The sequence below is a fragment of the Dromaius novaehollandiae genome, chromosome 25 (genome assembly GCF_036370855.1).
Source record: "Dromaius novaehollandiae isolate bDroNov1 chromosome 25, bDroNov1.hap1, whole genome shotgun sequence".
Taxonomy (NCBI): domain Eukaryota; kingdom Metazoa; phylum Chordata; class Aves; order Casuariiformes; family Dromaiidae; genus Dromaius; species Dromaius novaehollandiae.
In genome coordinates, this window is record NC_088122.1 from 1,975,173 (window position 1) to 1,996,528 (window position 21,356).

Here is a 21,356-nt window from a genome sequence, read left to right on the forward strand (position 1 = left end):
AGTTACACTTGATAAAAATATTGAACTAAAATGACAGCTTTCTACCCAGCACACCTGCCTCTTAGATTAAAACACAGATGACTGTTTCCCACAGACAAGTATAAAAGGGTAAGAGAAAAGGATTAATTCCCTTCAAAAGCCATGAGAGCGCTGGTTATCCTGCCCCAGCTAAAGATAAGCACTGTCTTATTAACCTAAATCTTTTCTCATCACTAGCTCTACTTACCTCTCTTTTGATGAGCAACCTAAAGCAGGATTTACTGCAGTTAAAGTTACACCCAGCTGTTAAAGGATGCACAGATGACGGTCTAATCAGGCAAGTCTGAACACTTACATGCTCATTTTCTCTTTCGGAAGTCCAACAATTCAAAGGTAGAAAGAAATGCTGCTTACCCGAGAATGCTCTAAAATTATACAGCAGTCCAAAAATGTGACTGAACCTCTGATTTAAGAAAAGTAGTCTCATTCCACTGACATCAAACTTAATGTAAGCTATTGCCAGCTGTAGTCCCATTTGAGACTTAATACAATACTTTGCATCTTTTAGATCAGTCTACAGTTTCCTCTTAAAGAAGATGGAGTTCAACCTTCATAGCTGTAAGAAGCCAGCTTAACCAAAATAATTTGATTTTGATGTTTCCTTATAAACACAAGCACTGAAACCACTTTAATATTTCAACACTGAAAACCTTCAGTCAAAAAAAAAAACGAACAACAAACAAAACTAAGTAAGAAAAAGCTAAGCAGCCAGAGACAAAAACAGTTGAACTTTTATTACATTTCATTTACAAATAATGCAAAGATACAAAGACAAAAGCCTTCACACAAAAAAGAAAAGATTGAAAAGAATGTACATTTAATTGAGCTGCTTTTTCACATCATTTCTCAGATTGCAAACACTTAAAGCCAACTTCAGTTTTCCACTTTACCTATAGAAAAGCACAATAAATAAGTTTTATGTCGCAGGGACAATTTTTCCAGAGTTCCTGTGCCACCAAAGCTGTAGCTGAATATAGGATTGCATATATCAGTGAAATAATCCACAAATTATTTTAATAGAAAAAGTTTAGCTTGTAAAGAAAGAACAGTATATTATACTGTCTCTGAAAATGCATAAATCTGACATTTTTTTCCCCAAGCTCAATGAACTACATAAAGTTGTTTTTTTAGCTGCCAGTCTATGAGAGAAGCTGCCCAAAGCAGCTGTATTTAATTTTATTAAAATCAAGCTTTCCCTTCACACATATTAATTCATTTTACTTCCACTTCTGAAAGGAATCCTTCCACAGATTTTGGGGGGGAGGGGGTTGTCTCTTAAGGTAAGAAGAAAAAGTCTAAAAGTACTAGTTCCTCCCAAAATAAAACCTCCGTATCCACTGTCTTATTAGTTAGTAGCTGACTGAAATAAAATATTTTATTTATGCTGTATAATGCTGACTGAAGATTGGTGGATGTGTATAGAATACACGTAGTTGTCTTCTGACTGTGTAAATGCTCATGCCATGAATAGTCAGGATCGAGTAAGTAAAGATTTGTTTAAGGAAGCCCTATCCCCCCCCCAACAACATTTTGCCCCATAAATATTATCATATTACTTTTATAGTCATCATCTACTCTGCAAGAACAAACATTTTGCCTATTTTTTAATGTCTTAGAAATTCCAAAATTGAGCCGAGCTTAATCTTTTCCTTTCAAATAGAGGCTTGTAACATTATACATAAGCAAAGATCCTTGATAACTGCTTCCTTTTCTTTCCTGACAAATAGCCAGAGCAGATTTTGTTTAATAAAAAATTGCCCTTTGTATGGTATAATTCAACTCAATTTCTGTAAGTTTAAGCCTGTAAAATTTCTGAAAGAAATACTGCCACTCCACTATTACAGTTGCAGAAACTAGTTCTTAAATTAGGTTTATAAATGGAGACCTTTTACTCCTTTTCTGCTAAACCACAGTATAAAAAAATTGGATTGAATAATCCATAGGACATGTACAAATGAACTTTACATTTCACTGTACAAATACAGCAGTTCAAAAGGCAGAGTAAGATACAGCATTCTGAAAGCACGTGTCCCTAATGAGAACCAACAGCATGTACAGCACTTTTTTAGTATATCACTTACTTTGTACTTTGCTTTTTAAATGATACTAGATTAGACTGCCTTCACATCCAAAAACCCCTGCCCTACTTTCACAGATTTAGCCAAGATTCATTACAAATATAAACCTCTTACCACCAGCTGAAGCCTTAGCCAAGATTCCCTTAGCCATTACTCAATTATGACAATTTAAGCTTATTCAGGGAAGAACTTTTATTGCACATTTAAGGAAAGAACTGAAGGATGGATGAATCTGCACAGGTCTCAGACTAATCTTTAAAATCAAGGTTTAGCAAAATTTGAATGTGGTAGAGAGTAACATTCTCAGGAGCAGAACATAAATGTTCCTGTAACTCTGCATCTTCCTATTTAAAAAAAAATCTCAACTGCAATTAAAAAATGTTCAGCTTACGTGCAGAAAAGGCTGCCTTTCAATAGATTTAAAAGCTTTATCTGTATGAGGTTGTAACTACATGCAATACAAAAAAATTCATAGGAACCAGAGCTTAGTCAGGCAAGTTTATATTTGATGTACAGTATGTGTTGTCACACAGCTGTTGCACTAGAGAGTATTTTATAGAATAGTAGCCTCAAAGCAACATGCTACAGATCAATACCCTCCTTTCCTTTCCTTGCACCACAATGAATCATCTCCCAAAGGAAGTGGTAAAAACTCAGTCTTTCGTGACATTTAAAATACAATTGGAAACCATAAAGCAGTGAACAGTTCTGCTCTTGCAAAAGAGTGTCAGGCCCTGAGAACATTTGGCCCTATACAAATCACAAAAATGAGCTATGAGTTGACTCAGTTTAGGACAAGAAGTCTCAGGAGGTCTTTATGCTCTCTGAATCTGAGGCTTGTATTTCTTCAGAGAAGTACCAACTATTTTGGTTTTGTCACATTTTCAGATACATTTTTGAGAGCTGAGTGGCATAGTATCCTTCTTTGTTCATTAAGTGTGTTAATATATGGCTCAAACACAGCTCCCAGTTGAAGAACATAAATTTCCAAGAACAAGAGCAGGAAGGGAGATTTTGTGACAAATTCTGCAATCTTTTGGTTCACATGCTGAGAGCTGTCTGTTGCAATCCAAGTTCTGTTTGTCCTAATTTATTTATTGAAGGATTCTCTAAGGTAGGATGCCTACTGAAGGATGCCTAAGGTACACTGGAAGGTGAAATCTTGATAACAAGATGTGAGTTGTTTAAAAAAAAAAAAAAAAGTAAAAACAGTCTCTTAGGGTTTTGAAAACATTTAACAGAAGAGTAGATAGAATACCTTAAGACAGCAATTGTCATTTCACTCATCTGCCAGCATGTTAGACACCCACTTGTTTCTAACACAGCAAGGCCCACTTCATTCTGACTCATCTGCCACACAAAACTAAGAAAAATACTATAAAACAAAAACTTGATCCAACAACACATTAAAATATTGCAAAAACCAACAATTACAAGAGCAACAAAAGCCACACTAACATGAACATGCCTGTTAATTGAAAGCCAATGTATGTCTAGGCTGCAATCACAGCACTTGGCACAGACACGTGGACACACACGCTAGCCTGCTCACTCAGACACCCTCTACTGAGCTAGCTCCGCTACGAGACCCCGGTTAACTTCTTGTCCTGAGACGTGTACATCACCAGCACCTATTCTCAAGTTCCCTGTATTAACCCAGAGTAAGTTCCCTTGCTGAGAGCTTTCTGCCAGTTACCAGCATTGAAACTAGTTCAAAGGTAGCTCAAGTCTTCTGACTACGCTGCCTCCACTGCTACAACCACAAGTAAAATGTAAGTCAAGCTCAGCTTTACGCTGTAATACAGAAAAGCCACTGTCATTAGCACCAAAGGGATAGAAAAGTACTGCTCAGTTTTTAAATTCACTCATTTTAGGTGGGTAAGCAGGCACGGACGTGTACATATACGAAGCTCTTCCAAAAAGACAGTACCTGGACAAGCTTAAAGACGAGGCAAAAGCAAAATCCAAAGCAAAGCCTTGCAGTGCCCTGGCTCCCAAGCCGCTGATGCACAGAACTGCCCAGATTCCAGCCTCTCATCCCAGCTCAGCACCAGGCTCCCAGGTGAGCTCCTGCAGTGGGAAATGCACTAAGAGCAAAGGTTCATATGTTTCCAGCCATTAACTCAAAGCAAAGGAGCTAGCTTACTCACAGCGGAGTTTTAAATAATAAAAGCGTGCATCTTGGCAACACCCTGCTTAAGGGGAATCAGTGACTGGAAGCTGAAACATCTTCGCACACCTGCTGGTTCCAAAGTCTGCACAGCAGATTTCGCAGGTAGGAAGCAGATTCCCAGGTGAGTGCAGAGTGGGAAGCGTAAGTACTCACAATGCTTCCCGAGGACTTAGGCTAACATGCCAATATGCCTGGCTCAGCTGCCTGCTCCTGATTTACCATCAGGCAGTGTGGGAGAAACACTTTTATTGAAAAGGACGAATCCCTACACCAGCTCAGAAAAAAAAAAGTCCCTTCTGCACATGGATAAAATTGTTAATTAACAGTGAAACTATTTGAAATAGATAATTAACCCAATAGCTGATTTTCCCAATCAGTCTATACTTCAACCTACTGCTCAAATTGTTATTTTTAGTTAACAGCTCAATAAAAAAAGCACAGAACTAAGGACAAAGAAAAGGTCAACATGTCCATGGTCCAGTACAAACTGGTTTAATATGTGCCCTCTGCAATAACAGATCCCAGTTTCCTAACAGCTGAAGAGATTAGGACAGCAGAAAACTGTGATTTATCCCTAAATACAGTGCATTCCCATGCACAGCTCCTGCAAATACTATGATTAATTTTTCGGCTGATACTTTTATCAGTTTTGCCTCCATTAAGCCGCTACACTGAACACATTAACAGCCATCAAGAGGACATATTATTTGCAAATTTAAAAAGGTAACAGAAATACCTGGAAGTTATATAGGCTGAAGGCAGGCAAAATTAAGGAGTAAAAAAGTCTAAACTGTCATCTCCATTTCCATCCTATCATCATGCTGTGAGAAAATGTCTGAAAGTACTGACATTGCTCAGAGTCTAGTGTCTCATGTATGTGACGGTGATGGCAGAAATACGGCAAGCACCATAGTTAGGAAAATAGAGATACTGTAGTGACAGTTTCCTAATAGATTCGTGAGGTGTTTGCTTTTGTTCCAAGTACTAAAGTTCTGCAAATGACACATCAGCTTTTGCACACTCTTAGCAGTACTACAGGGAAACAGCTTCAGGGTTTACTTGTATTCTCCAGAATTCACCCTTCCTTTCAACAAGAGGACATCGTCTCTGTGGTTGTTAAAAGCCTTTATGAAGTTCAAAGGTGCATTGAAAGCGGGCAGCTCTGCGGGTGCTGCCTAACCTGCTGCGTGATCACACCGAAGCCCTTCAGAAACAGTGACGAGGGACTGGACAAACTCAGAGTAACGAGTTACTGAGCTAATACTGATAACTTGCCAAGTAGGTCTAACAAGCATATCATAATAGCAGGTGGCTGGATATTGGTTAAGAACTATTAGCATTTTTCCCCTTTATCTTAAACCACATAAGTTTCTCCCCTGAATTATGTTCTGTTAAAGCTGAACCACTTACTAGATTAAACACAATCAACAAAATAGGACCTTCATACACACCAGAAAACATGAAGATTAGATCACTGTGACTCTCTAGCAAGCAGAAAATATACATCAGAAAATTCAACACATATCATTTACTTTATTCTCCTGTAGCTACTTAATAGCAAAATTTAAGTAAAAAGAGCCAAGTTAAACAAACAAAAATGTTATTTAGGCATTTCCCTGCCTACTATTTAGTTACGAGACATTACATGCAACCTCGAAGAAGCAACAGTTTAAGCTGGTTACCAGGAGACAGTCAGGGTCGGGACACGAGCAGTAAATAGCAAGTGCACAGTACCACCCTCCAAAGGAATCGGTGCCAGGCACCCTCTCGCTTTGGTCACCCTTCTCCAGCTCTCGCCTGCAAGGGGGGGATTTACAAAAGCAGAGATGCCAAGGAGCCACCGAGCTCCTCCACATTTGCACGGCTCCCTGAAAGCTTTCCCCCTCTCTACGTCCAGAGAGAGCAGTTAACATCTTGTTCTAATATTCTTAGTAAAGAATATTTGGGGGCAAGGGGGTGGTAAACCCTCTCTAGTTTGCACCAGGGTCCTTTGCAGCAGAAGGTCGCCCCATTTCCTCAGGACTCGCACTAGGTGCCTCGTCAAGGGGGACAGCAAACGGCACCGCTGGAGGTGGCACAGCGCGGGCAGGCGGCCGCGGCAGCCGGGAGAGCCAGCGCCACGGCCCGATCTTCACCAGCACCCAGCTGAGCGACACAAACCTGAAAGCCCTCTATTCCTCCCCACTGAAATAAGGTAACTAACGGACCCAAGGTCAGAGTAGCCCAACTTCTCCACGACACCGAGACTTGCATTTGGTCCAACACGATAAAACTGCTCAGTCCTCTGCTTCTCTGTGCTAAACGCGCTCGGCTGCAGAATCTGTGCAGACCGAGCTGTGAAGTGTTTACGCAGAGAACAGCACTGAGCCAGAAAACTTCACTGCGGTCACACAGAGAAAATACCAGGAACGGGGGAAGGCTGAAGTTCAGAGAGAAATTAAAACAAATTTCCCCCAAACACCCAGGAAATTACAGAACTGACAACTATTAAAGCAGAATTCACGCAAATGCCACTGTCCTACTGCGATGGTCCGAACCTGGCCCTCAAAGCAAAGTACATCTTTGCGATGCTATTCCGAGACAAAATACCACGAACAGCACAGCAGAGCAGATTCTGCGTGTTTGAAACCCAAGGACAGAAGCAGCTAAACGCAGCTGCCATACGTCTGCTCTAAAACACGGACCGCAGAAGAGAAGTCAGGCTGTCGTACGCAGCCAGAAGCATCGCGCTGGGACGTTGCCTGGTGGCGGCTGCAGCTCGCGGGCCCTGGCGAATACGCTGCGTCCCGATCCGGACGCGGGCGCGGGCACCCCTTCTCCCCCCGTCTGGTACCGTTACCTGTAACCTTCAGAAACCCACAGCGCACACACACGCTCCGTATTTCAAAGGTAGAAAACTTGCAACGAATAAAGAACGACGGTTTTCTACAAAGCACCTGGGTGCTGCCAGCTCTCTGCAGCATCGGGGCACGCGAGAACGCGTTTCTCCTGCTTGTCCAAATGAAGACGGCTATTTCTTTAGTTTCTTAAAAGAAGGGGAAAATATTGAGCAGGTGTATTTGAAAGGGTTAGACAAGGCTCTTAAAACTCATTACATCATCACAGACACAGAATTGTCATGTAAAACTCAAATCACTTTTCAGACCAGCACTCAGGCTATGTGTAGTTAATATGTTACACAGCTGCATTTTCTTTCTTACAAATTTTCTACGGTACGTATTTGCTTTCTTTTTATGCTTTCCACTATGCACTTTTCTGCAGCTGCCTCTGTGGCAGCCACAAGTCATTTTACTGAAGAAAACAGTAAACATATTTTACCCCTTTAGGCCTTTATTTTGATAAAATTGGTCAAGCCCACATAAGGCAATATACACCACAGTTAAAACCGCCCCCCACCCCCCACAAAATAATAAAATAAATAACACAAATGAATATAGTACTTAATGTAGTGTTTTGTTTTGCAGTATAGAAATTCCACACAATGATTCTGTTTAAAAAGGTAAAAATGATTTATAATACACAGTTATAATGTCATCATGGTGCCCGCATAGAAAACTGACATGCAATCCATGCCTACACTGCGCAGTATAAATAATATGCAACTAAAAATACAAAGAACAGGAACACTACAAATTTTTTTTGCTTTTTTGTTTTTTAAAAAGAACATACACATATAACAAACGCTACCTGCGCTTTCACATTGCCATCACAGTGACAGGGGGTCCATTTTCAGAGGAATAAACACTTTTCTCCCGCAAGCACAGCATACGTTTTGACCTACTGTATGATGAGGGGGCTTTACTCTTCCTTACTGTACAGAGAGGGTTTCCAAGGCGAGTACCATGCTCATAAGGGGCAGATCTCAAGTCTCAATTATCGTTTCTACGGAAAACAGAGCTTTTAAAAACAAGCACAGTTAAGATCTTATTTTTGAGAGAAGTTTAAAGGATTCTTTAAGTTATCAGATGCTGCTTTTATGCAAACTCAGAGGGGCAGTTCTTCCTCTTAATTGAAAGTTCTTCAGTAAGCATTTTTGTTGCATGCATTTGCACCAGGAATCTCAGGCACACTTTTTTTTGCAATTAATTTAAATTTAATTGAATTTAAAAAACAGTAGTAAAATGTACAAATAATTAATAACTTCTTTAATTAATTTGAAGCCTCTTTCTGGAAACCTTTTCCCCTCTTAAAAAAAAGGAAAAAATAAATCAAAGGTTCTCTGTACAGGAAAGGTTTTGCACAGTTAAAGATCGCCGGCAAAGTGTTCACTGACATGCAAAAGCAGTAGTGAGCTCGACAGCTTCGATGCCGCCCGCGGTCAGTCGTGCATGCAGCAGAGAGAATGACCTCAACTCGGCCTGTGCAGATTCATTTGAGAGAGAATGCAGACTACTATGTACAATGAAAAGAGCCTCCCCCCTCCCACCCACTTACGCTGCAATAAACAGCAGAAGTCTGTTTTTCTTTATAACATCACAGTATTTTATACATTGAAAGTTTATTCCTATTATTTCCCCAATATATTGGCAAATGCAACAGTCTAGCTTGGGAACTTTTTTTAATATATATAAAAACACATGTTGTAGGGAGAGGGTGGGATTCACTCAGCAGGTATATTGGGACAGTAACCCTTTGAGACACCAGACAGCTTCAAAAGTACTTAACTGAAAAAGGTACCAAGAATACTTCTTTTTTGCCAAGTGATGTTTTTTTCTTTCACTCTTCAGTCTCATCCATCCCGGCATTCCAAGGGCCAACCGCTCCCAACAGCTCTCACCCTTATACGCAGAGTGTAAAATGCAAACAGTACTAATACCTTTTAAAATAAAATAAAATAATTTGTTCTGAAATTACTGGGATCCCCTCCGTGTTTACATTTGACAACTTAATAGATTGTTTCTGCTTTAAAATTAGCCGTATGCATTTAAAAAAAAATTAAGGGGAGAGGAGGAGAAAAATCCCTTTTGCTGGAGTACAGCTCATACATGATGCTGTCAAGAAACTGGCCTTCTGGGAAGCAAAGTGCAGGAACTGTTGAAGTAACTGCTCCGATTCTCAAAGGGTTAATAATAAAAGCAGCCAGCCTGCCCGCTACCGGGGCTTAAGAGATGAAGCACATTCTTTCAAACACAGCCATCATCTGCTTCCCGTGGTGACCTCGGCTTACTCCTTCCCACTCCCCGAGCACCCTTCTCCACTTGCCCCGCAAGAAAGGAACAAAAACTGTTATTTCTCTCAACTAGATGGTCCCTAAATTTGACAGTTGCATCCAGACGTGTTGTTTTTAAATTAAGGCCATTTTAAATGTCTACTTACAAGTCTAATAAACAAGATCTCTTATATACACATGTAGTTTAAAAAAAATTAGAAGGTAGCATTTAGCAACAGCTCCCTGTAAAAGTCTCCAGTTAGGAATCTGATTTCCTACTTGGATGCTTCATTCTGAAGTGACTCTGGTTTTAAAAAAATAGATCACAAACAAGAATTTACATGCATAAGAGTCATTGGAACAAGAGAGCAATATAGACAAATCCCATCAAGGAACTAACAGTACTGTCAAAGAGACTATGCGAACCGCAAAAAGCATATTCAACTCACACTGTACCTTTGGCTGTTTCAAAGCAAAGGACTCCAAGTCACTTGTGCCCAAATTAGTCTTGTTCTTTTAGGGTATCCTCCTGTTTGAAGCTACCTTTTTTTTTTCTTAAATTGAAAAAGCATTAGCAATCTGAAATAAGCAGACATCGGGAGTACATGTAATAGTGGGCTGAAATCCTGACAAACATTTTCAACGAAGATGCAGGATAATCTCGCAATTGTAAGGGCAGGAACAAAAGGAAAAGACAAACACAAGCTAAGAGATCAAAAGAAAAACGGGAACATTTTTAGTGCAAATGGTCAACTAATGGCACAAATGTGAGCAAACGCGCACCCAAGTTATATAAATCCCAACAATGATTCTGCTCAGCAGTGTCTGCATGAATCTCAGGACAGCGTCCCACAGATTTCTGGAAGCACACAGAAACCTAGTATAACTCATTAAGAGCAGTCCACTTCCTCCGCGGACCTGCATATTGCTTGCTGAAAACAGCAAGAAGATCCTTCTTGGGGGGAATGGGGTGGGGAGGGCGGGGAGAAGTGCTGGGGATTTTTTGCTTAAAAGTCATATGACAGCTGAGAAAGAACTGACACAGTCTTAGATAAAACGCAAGTGCAGATGATGCAGACCCCGTCAAAAGAGAGCAGATGGGGAAATACCATGCCGGGGGGGGGAAACAACAAAACACAACTCGTCTTGAAATAAAAACTAAAATGGCTCTTTTATTCGAGATAATAGTTAACAAAAATATATTTCGATGTTCAACCCCTACTGCATGGAAATGCCTTCCTCTAGCAGGTATTCATTCACCTTACATTCAGGGTATTATGCATAATGTGACTTTTATTTTGTTAATAAAACCCAAAATAACATTAATTTGTAACTTCTGCATAATAGAAGGGTCGTTTACTTATAGCTGCTATTACTGTGCAGATTATAGTGTAATGAATACAACATTTTAACAGTGCCCCTGGCAATTACTGTAAGTGCATTGGGGTCTTGATAAATCTTTAAACACATTTTTTCAAATCTGATAGAGTCCCAAGTGTCAGAGATCTGGGAATCAGTATAAATTTCAGCCATGACATTTAAGTGAAACCACCAAATTCAGATTCAATGGTTTCTTTTTTTTTTTTTAATTTGCCATTGATAAAGTGTCATTCATCATCCTGTTACGCTGCAGCACAGAATATTAACAAGGACTAACAGAAATAGTCTATTATAAATTTAACAGAATCTCAACCTGTTCAAGGATACAGTACTATTTCACTGTAGAGCAAGCTATTTTTTCCCCAGGGTGAAAGAAGGAATATCTAAGTTCCTGCCACCCTATTTTGACTATATAAAAGGAAAACATTTAGACTTGCCTTAGGCTTCCTCACTTCCGCTCAACACCTGTTTAAAATTCCAGTTAGTTAAAAATACCTATATATATAATATATATAATATATTTCTGGAATAAAAACACAAAAAGATGTACTGTACAAGTATTATGTAGAGTGCTTCAATTGGCTGTATGTAGTTTAGCTACTTGTCTAATATCCAAATACTTAAATAAAAAAAAAGATCATAAATAATGGTAACAGAATAAGTAATGATAAGAATAAAAAATAAAAAATAATCATGATTTGAGCCAGGCATTGCTATACAAATGCCCTTCCTGTTGCCCAGGAATCTCTCACAAAGTAAAATTAGAAATGTGCTCTGCAAGTTAGTCTCCTATATTCTTTTAGCTGCTTTAAAATGTTCTGATCCTTCCTCCACACTAATCAAGTAATGAATTATAGTACTTTTTTGTGTGCTCAGAAATGCTATATATATATATGTATACATATATATAAATATATATATTACATATATATATTAAAAAAAGCTTTGAAAATAGTGTTTACAGTTGCCTTTTTTCTTTTTTTGGTTTTTTTTTTTTTTGAATAGCTGGCTACGAAAGGCTGTTGGGCTGCCAGGCTGCTTTTCTGCTTTGCCAAGTACACGAGTTTGCTCAGGGCATGAGAACAGGCAGTGGGTGCAGGACAACAGTCAAGGAAACAAACCTGAAAACAAACATGGCATATCAATAAAGGAAGAAGCATCTTACTCTACAAAGCAGCTGTCACAAAGCAGTCAGAGTCAAAATTGCAAAAGCTCCCCCAGCCCGTTCCAGAGGGCGGCAACGCAGAGGTCTGCTCTCGAGTCGGCGGGGGAAGAGGGGGTCAGGAGCCAGAGCTGCCCCCCGCCCCCCGCCTCGAGGAGACGGCTGCTTCCTTCAACAGCAGCCAGCGACAGCCAACGGTCTGGCGCGCTGGAGAATCTCTTTACTCCACCCTTGGCTCTGAACCTTCCTCGCCTGCCCCAAAACACCCCCTTCTAGTGCAAAGGAGAAAACTGGCAACTTAACGCTGGAACTTTGGTGGGGGGAGAGGGGGGGCTCTGGAGAGGAGAAGGCTGATGGAAACTCCTTACTCATTAAGGGCAATGAGTGGATAAGGGGTAAAATACGGCGCAACAGGGAGTAGGGGTCTGCAGCGCTGCAAGCTTAGAACGACAAGCTTTACTCATGGTACATGTTGTACAGGACAGAGCTACTGCGCTCAGTAACTCCTGTTCTGCCAGGACTGACCCATTGGACTCTCTAGTTCGGCTGGGCTCCAGGACTGAGCGCCGTCCCCAAGCTCCCGGTGTCCACACTTCACAGCCGGTCCATCCTGAACGTGTCCTCTGTGGCAGGGTCAGTGAGGACCATATCTGGGTCATTCAGCATGTGCAGTCCATCCAAGGTTAAAGGGTCAATTTTTAGTTCATCCAGAGGGAACTGGGAATCCGTGTCAAAGCTGACATCTCCCACTCCTGCCAAAGAGCTGGTCAGTTCTTTTGATAAGCTGGGAGGAGATTCGCCTGTCACTGGAGCGAAGAGGAAGAAAGAGGTATTGGTAGGCCTTAGCAAACACTGACAGGCAGAATATTTATCTAAAGTGATAAAACAGCCTGCAAAAATTCTGGAATAGTTGTCTGAGCTAAGACTGAAGTTCCGACGAGAAAAATCTATTCTTACGTCCAGCTGGATGAACTACAGATTTGTCAGAGATCTCAAAATCATAATAATGACATAATACAAAGGAAAATCATATACATATATTTTGGCCTGCAAACTGGTGCCACTCCAGTCTCTTCTCTCCCGTAAGTTCAGGAACAATAACCCTAATTTACATGATTCTAATCAGCAAAAGTCATAGGCTGAAATATGGATTGAACTACTTTTCTCAGTGCCCTGAGCAAAGATTGTTTCCAAATGTCCAGCCGCGACCAGATTTGCTACCATATGTGACACTAAGAAACCCTTGCTGGCAAGCCTGAACAGAGGAGCGAAGTTCAGCTTTGATGGCCTCTCTCACACTGCGACAGAGGATGCGGTAAATTCGGAGGCAGAGAAAGTCTGCGAGACAGTTAGTGCTGCTGCCGCATGTTCTACCTGTTTGCTGTGATTAAGCGACAGCCCCCAGGCTCCAAGGCACTCAGGAAATCATGCCCGAACAGTAACATGAACATTTACTCAAGGCAAAACAAAACATCCTTTTCCTTTTTTTGGCTCATTGCTAGTGTTACACCACAAAGACTAAATCCAAGAGCAGGAAGGTTTTAGCTGCCTGTGAAGTCTGTGACTTTCTTACCTGTAAGAATAATGTTGGGGATGTTTCCATGGCTGGAGTAATTCAGCTGCTGCGAGTCCTGCAAGCTGCCGTGACTCCCCGTGAGTCCCATCATGGCTGCCTGGGAGTAGTTGAGGGTGGAGCACGGGCTGTACAGGCTGTTGGAACTAATGGCGTTTTCTATCATATTAAACTGTTCAAGCTGAAGACCAAGGTACAAGGAATTATTACTTCTAATCATCAGGAAATACAGCAAAACAACTTACAAACCTCAAGTGCGGGAAACGACATTGAAAAAGACAGGCAAACAAATTCATCTTTAGGTTTTGTTGATCAAAATATGGTCTATTTTCTGCTTAACTTTCCAGAATAGTTCACTGCCAAATTAGAGTGCAAGAGAATGAGGGAAAGGTGGATGCCAGAACAAAACTGTTGCTTTCAATATCATAAGAACGAAAGAAAAGATAGCTTTAAAACAAAGTGGGAAAAAAAAAAAAAACACAATTCATGCTACTAAACCAGGTATCTGCCCCTAAAGCGTTATCTCTCAGAAGCCATCTCGTTTTTTTCTGCTACAAGAGCATATTTAACAGTCGAAGGAACAAATGCGCTGGCTGGCCAAACGAGCGAAGGCATGGGTCTGCTCCTCACTTTTTGGTACGATGTACGAGCTGTTTGCCAATTTCAGAAGTACATATTTGTTACCACCTACGAGTGAAACCTTCCCAAATGGAACAACTGTCAGAAATGGTTTTGTTACTTTCATTATTTTTAATCCAATAGACTTGGCAGAACACCTTTAAAAACCTCTCCTATAATGGCTAAGAGGGAGGAAGAGGAAGAGAGGAAAAAAAAGAAGAAATAGGAGTACCTGAGTACTTCAAACTAAAAATATGAACAAAATGTGATCCCACATAAAAGAATCAGAAGTTGAATTATACTATTTTAAGCTGAAAGTGGCCGAAATATAGCTGAAAATTGGAGATGAATTTGCTCACCTGATGGGATAGGGCATTAGCCTGCCTAGCTGTCATCTGCTGATCATAATAGGAGTCACCAAATACACTCCCCAGAATGGAAGAATGCTGAAAACAAAACAGAGTCTTTATGGTGCGAGAGTCTCACAAACAGACGTACCCACGGCGTGCAAGTGTCTCGCACCTCCAACCGATCCATCTCAAATTTAGTTAGAAGTGCCCTTTATTGTTAACAACGACTAACCACCAAGTTCATAAAACATTCAGTATTGCCCTCCAAAACATGAATCCTTATATAGTACGCTGCCTTTCATTAAGCACAAAAAACAGTCAGGAACACCCAACAAACTTCCTCACGGAGGACACACAACATGTAAAACTTCTGATTATGAATGCAGACAAGTGTGCTAGGTGACACGAGAAATACAGATCACTCCGCAGCTTCGGCTCTTTTTTTGGTGAGCTTTTTGGTGAAAGACGAGCCCCACGCAGCGTTTAACCGCACGTTAGGACAACATGCAGCGCAAAGCTTGTCCCCAGCACGCGGGCAGCGGCTAGCTCACCCTCTGCAGCCCAGGGTTCACGTAACAGCCAGCTTAACTAACAACAACATGCTACAATAAAACTGACATTATAAAGTCATTTCACTTCAGCTGCAGATCAGAAACGTTAACGAGAAAGCCTGGTAAAGCAGGTTATCAGCGGCTCGAAGGCAAGACTCTCGGGAGGAATCCCACAGCCCTCCTAATGGCACTGCCCCTCTAGCCCAACAAGCTTTTTTTGGTTATTCTCCATCATTCATCAGTTATTCTGGAAGGTGGCCAAGAATTTGAGGCCAGATACAAGAGAAACCACGTATGTAAAACTATAAAAAACAAATTCTGAAATGCCAGCTGAAAAAAAAAAAATCTACTGACAAAGAGAGCCTCCATAAAAGCCAGTGTCCATAAAAGACAATTTGCATGGAAAGTTTGCATCAGTCTTGGGGGGGGAAAAATGTAAATACCCTGCACAGCATTTTCCAGCTGTTTTGTCTACACATTAAAAGACTAAAGCTAAAAATTTTCTCCTTAGAAAGCCAAGCAGCATATGAAATTTAGCAACAGCCCAGCAAATGCAAGAACAGAATTACATCAACCGCCACGATTAAAAGCACTGAACACAGTCAAGGATCAAGATACTCCAAAACAGGGGATGACGTCCACAGCAGCGGACACAAAAATCATCTCGGCAAACAACATCAAATCTCATTTTAATCATTCTCCTCCTACATCACTAGTGTATCCTGATGTAGCTCACTCGCAAGTAGCATGCAAGGAAGAGGACAGAAGTCTTGTGTACAAAACTAAACTGCCAGCACCCTCTCTAAGGGAAGACTACCAGGAAGAAAACAGTAATGTATTCTTTTCAAAGCAAACAAAAACCTTCCCACCTTCAGGCAGAGGCTTCAGCTATCACATTAAATGGACACTTTAGGACAAATGGGGCATCAGGTGAGGAGTTCATAGTCCAAAAGCTGGACTCCCTGGGGGAAGGTCGCCGAAAGCTCAACACGTGCTGCAGGCGCTACCGGGCTCCTCGCTGAGCGGATCCTACCTGATCCGAGAACCGCTCTGAGCATCGCTGCAAAGCGTTTGCCACCGCCTGCACGCGAGGGCGCGGGGACAGTGCGAACGCGCCTTGAGAAGACAGATTTACTGCAGAGCAGCGCTGCTGGAGAACGTCAGAACACTTAAAACAAGCCTTAAGTACCTCCACGGCTGCACTTTGAAGTATGACACTGGCAGAGTCAGAAAGAGCGGACACCAGCCTGCAAACCGTGTCAGGGAAGAGAGCCTGCGCCCAGAACAGGATTTTAGGGATTGGGGGAGAGATTTCCTTCACTGGCTTCACTTTGCTGTGCATTTATGAACTGTCATACTTATGACCACGGAATAATAATTATATCCCTGCAGTTTAACACCCTACTCAATGACCTCCTGAGAAGAAGGTAAATGGAAAATTCTTGTAACTGGAACTGGTCTTCCAATATATCATCCGGTATTCAAAATTACTGTGGCTGTCCTATCCCTAGCAGGAGATAAAGCTATGAGGAAGTAATCAAACATTACGAGCAAGACCTACATGGTATCTGATGAGAAAAAAGCAAAGCACTACTGCAAACTTATATTTCAAAAAATAAAACACATTTTTTCTTCTTTAAACCACTGACATCTTACTTGCTGCACAGTTACACTTTGATCTACATATTTAATAGCTATTTGAACTCCACATTATTCAACCTGTTACTTATGCCACTTAAAAAAAACGGAGACAGACCACAGAGCTAGCTCAAGCAAGCAGACTAGGACTAGCCAGCTTAACTCTATCTTGGCAAAATTGTCCCTATCTTAAGTGGCAGGCATGGTCTCCAAGCTGCATGATGTTTTATAACACTTTTTAACGAAAAATTTGCACTTGAGGATGTCACATACTCACTGTGAAGCTAAGCCGGTTTAGACCAGCATTGGAAACACCATTGCCATTCAAGAGCTCCAAACAGAACCAAGGCCATTTTTTTCCTTTAATTTGTGCCATTTCGTTTTTACAGGAGCTTTTCCAAAGCAGGGCACAAATTAAAACTTTTGTATTCCACTAAGCATTGTTCCCATCCTAAAAAGTTGGGTAACATGAAAAATAATGAACAGTAGGCCAAAATCTATTTGTGCAAGTCTGTGTTAATAACTCTTAACGAAATGCAGAGGCCTCTGCATTTTTTCCTCTGTTCTAAAGTATAGCAGCTATTACAGTTGTAAGCACTGAAGCTCCCAAAGGAGATCAACTGGAAACGTCATTACTTCAACACTTCGGAGTCCTAGGATAATTTATCAACAACTCTGTGGAAAAACATCTTGCTAACACCATCGCCTACAAAATGCTAGATGAGGTCTGTTTTGTCAACAGTACATCTTCTTGGGTTAATGATGTGGTGACTGGAAGGAAAAAAAACCCAAACCACAAAACCCCTGGCTTAAATTATTAGTCTGAAAATACATACCATATTATCCAGTATCCAGCCATTCTACTAGAAAAGCAATTTGCTATCTAATTGGAACAGTAGGCCAGGTGTTAGAGGAGAAAAGCAAAGTAGTAATAAACAAGCCACTGTCAATGAAAAGCCATGCAAACACAAAGCTGAGAACTACAAGCAGAGCTTTTCAATTCATGTTTGAACAGGAAGACCTTCATGTAACAGAAACAAACATCTAAAACACAAGAGCAAATAGATTTGGAGATGTGGAAAGATGAGAAGTAACTTCTGGTGAATGAACCATACGTGATAAAAATCAAACCACAGATTCTATTTTTAGAATGTGTCGTTCATATCATATTGATACGCTGCAAAACGATTTAACCTAAAATTAATCAGAGGAACAGGAGCAAATGGAAGACGCCTACCCAGTCACACCTACTGTATTCCACTCCTGTCAGCCAGTGCCAGACTGTTCCCGAACAGGCATATTCTGTTGTTGTAACCAATCTGCCTTTGCTCTTGGCAGATTATTCTGTTGGCTAATGGATCTTGCTATTTGGACGCTGCCCCTATCATCATAACCCAGATTTTTCTTCCGATCTGTTTTTTTCTTCCCCCATTGCTTCTCTCCACGCTTAGTATTTACAGTCTTAAAAAGGTCCATCACCACAGATAACTCTCACCACTACTAACTACCTTTTGGCTCACTGATGGAGGCAGGAAAGCTGTACTATTTTTAATTTAACAAAAAAAAAAGAACTATTTCCTGGTGCTTCCATTTGGCTTTTGTTTAAAGTTTCTTTTCAAAAATGGTACACATTCTACTAGTTCTGTAAACTAAAACCCAGCATTAGCTTACTTATAAAACTTCTCTGAAGTATTTGATAATGGTTTTCCATATTTGGAGATATTTAAGAAGCCAATAATAAGGTATGTAATATAACTAACCCCCTTCCTTTCACCCATGAGTTACAGTGTCACGCCTGAAAATAACAAAACCTAAGCAAGAGTCTAGAGGATAAAACAGGCCTAACAGGAAAAATTACAGCCAGCTCTGCACTCCACCGGAGAGTGCCTGCTGCACTCCAGTACTCTGGACTGACCAGTGGCACCAAGCCTGCGGACAAAATCAAGAAAGAGTTATTGAGAAGTCAAGGGGGAAAGAAAATCAAAACAAAATCAGATGTGCTGCCCAAATGACAACTGGACCTGAGAACTCGCAGCAGGCCTGGCAACAGCTTTGCTCTACATGGCAGCCTAGAGAAATAAGTTTGCTTGTTTTCTTTGAGCCACACACAGAACACAGCAGAACTGGCAGAAGCAGGCAGAAGAAAGAAGTTAAGAAGCAATTAAGCAAGGGTTAAAAAAATCCAGACAGTCCTGACACTCGGATCTATTACTGAGCTTACCAGCGACCTGTCTCTGGCTAATGGCAGGGAGAGACGAAGCTTCTGCTTTGGAACCATGAAGGGGCAGCACTTATTTAGATAGGATCCTCCTTACAGCCTTCAACACCAAATGATGAAACAGAAAATGTATTTTCAGACTCTGTTGTGATGCTCCATAAGAATTTCCTGCACCTTGTTACTACAGGTGGCATTTAGAAAAAGGGTAGCCATATGGATCTATTCTAGCAACATTAGATTTTTGTACTGAAAATGCATTGAGCTCCCTTACATTAGGTGTAGCCCCAAAGATCACCTTGCTGTTTAACTGTCTTGCAACTGGCGGATAAGAATTCCCCTTCATAGGTTTACATACACATCAAATTTGACTTGTACATAGGACATGAATTTATGAATTAATATATACACAGGAAGAAAAAACAGCTAGCATGCAAGAAAGCATGTTTTCTAACCCATTACTTTCAAGCCATAAGATACAGTTGCTAATTCTAAGAGCATTTGCTGCACTGTTTTCTTTCAAAGTGCATGTTCCCATGTAAAAAAGCTCCTGCTTTAAAGGCACTGGGTCATACAAGTGGCGTTTACCACAACAGGAAGATATCCTACTGCAGGAGGCACTCAGCAAGTTTCCACCTCTCTGTCCCCTACCCTCCCAACCTCATCTGTCAACCCCTAAGCGATGCTGCTATCGAAAGGGATCTACCCAGAGGTTTTGTCCACGGTACTCCCAAAAGAAGTAAGTGGATTTTAATAGTGTTCATATAGTAGCTTTGGATCAATACGAAAGGCAATTCACCAGCTATTGAAAAAACTCTGGATCTGAATGAAACTGCAAACAAGATGAGACATCAGTAATGCATGAGGCACATACAATTACAGTGAGACAACTATGGGTCAGTAATGGAGAGACTCAACTAAAAACAAACACGAGAAGCAAGGCCTGTGGAAGCACAGAGTCCCTTACTTGAGGGGAGCTGCCAGGAGAGAAGCCTTGATTGGAGACAGGAGAGGTGGGAGACTGGTTGGCTGGGGATCCAGCATTACTGCGGTACTGCTGGAGTGAAGCCTACAGAACAACACAGAATTAAAGACCATGGGATTGATGGAAGGTTGGAAAATTATACACTTCTGGTGTACAGCTTGAGGAAGCTGGGAGAAATCATTATCTTCAGCAATTCTTGGATATATATGAAGACACTAATACTGTGAACAATGCCGCAAAAAGGGAAAGAGTTAAGATATCACTGTGGCATGGTCTCATGTCTGACTGAACATCTAAGAGCTGTCATACAAGGAAAATTATCAAAATCTTTTTTTCCCCACTGTTTTCAGTTGTGTTCAATTAGAAAAAAAAATCCGTTCAGCCAAGAATTTAAGGAAAAGCAGTCTCCAAATCCGCGAATAACTCAAAAGTAATGTCATTTACCTTAAATTCAACTGCCATACCCACACATTCTTCAATTCTGTACAGCTTGCTTAGGAAATCCTTATTATATTACTCTCCCTAGTCTTAAATAGCCTGGGTGTATTATCTAGACTCAAGTGTATAACCATGAAGACTTAAACATTTATCGAAGTTGCATTTCATCCCAGTACATGAAACAGATGTTGTCTGAGAATTCACACTGTCCTGCAGGTTTATATTAGCTACATTAACACTGTTCTCAGTTTTCCTGAGAATAGATTTTCAAAGATTTTCCTTTGTTTTTTGGCAAAGAACCCCAGATATGAATAAATCAATAATCTTGCTGGCATCTGAATAGAATGCCACCCTGATTACTAATGTAAATACTAAGTAGAGCTCTTTCTGTCTGTTATATTGCCTTTAGAAATTAACAGAAGATTGAGGAAAACCTGCAATCCAATGCTTTCTGGCACTGAATTCTGTGGATGTCAAGAAAACAATTCTTCCCAAGTTTTACTATGCATTACTACTACTGCCCTTTAAACAGACATCCAAACTACAGCAAAATGAATTTCAATATAGCTTTAAAAAAAAAAACTGTAAAAATTGTCAGTGAGACTGTACCACAGCTCAAATGGCTTTTTGAAAAATTAAATTTTAAATTCAAGTTTACTTATAAACAATTTCAGTTGCTTTAACAGATAAGCAGAGGACCCTGAAAGTTCAGGTCACAAAGAAGTTTAGGATGAGGAAAGCAACACAGAAAGCAAAGAATGAAAATCAGAATAATCTGTATTGGTAACTATTAGAATCAAAACATTCAGACACATTTGAATGGGTCAAATATCCTTTCCACTGCTAGATTTGTCCTTCCTCTTTCCCTTCTAATCATGAAAGGGAAGCAGCTTCTTTCAAGAAGCATAAACTTAAAATCTCAATCCCAAATGAAATTCATGATCAAATGCTAGATTCAATAGAGAATTAATCCTCTCATTACCAAACCAGTTACTGTCACTACAACG

The 21,356-nt window shown here is 40.6% G+C and overlaps 1 protein-coding gene across 3 annotated transcripts in view; it reads right to left on the bottom strand.

Moving 5' to 3' along the window:
* Positions 1-748: 748 nt before the first annotated feature.
* CRTC1 (CREB regulated transcription coactivator 1) overlaps positions 749-21,356 on the bottom strand; it is a 55,345-nt gene continuing 34,737 nt past the window's right edge. For 2 of the 3 annotated variants that reach the window (XM_064497296.1, XM_064497295.1), the window contains 4 exons: positions 19,894-19,995; positions 14,532-14,618; positions 13,555-13,735; positions 749-12,787 (listed from right to left, as the gene is read on the bottom strand). In XM_064497296.1, the coding sequence (XP_064353366.1) occupies positions 12,576-12,787; positions 13,555-13,735; positions 14,532-14,618; positions 19,894-19,995 (582 nt within the window). In that variant the 3' untranslated portion in view covers positions 749-12,575. The remainder of the gene's footprint in view (positions 12,788-13,554; positions 13,736-14,531; positions 14,619-19,893; positions 19,996-21,356) is intronic. The other variant, XM_064497297.1, reaches the window with a different exon arrangement.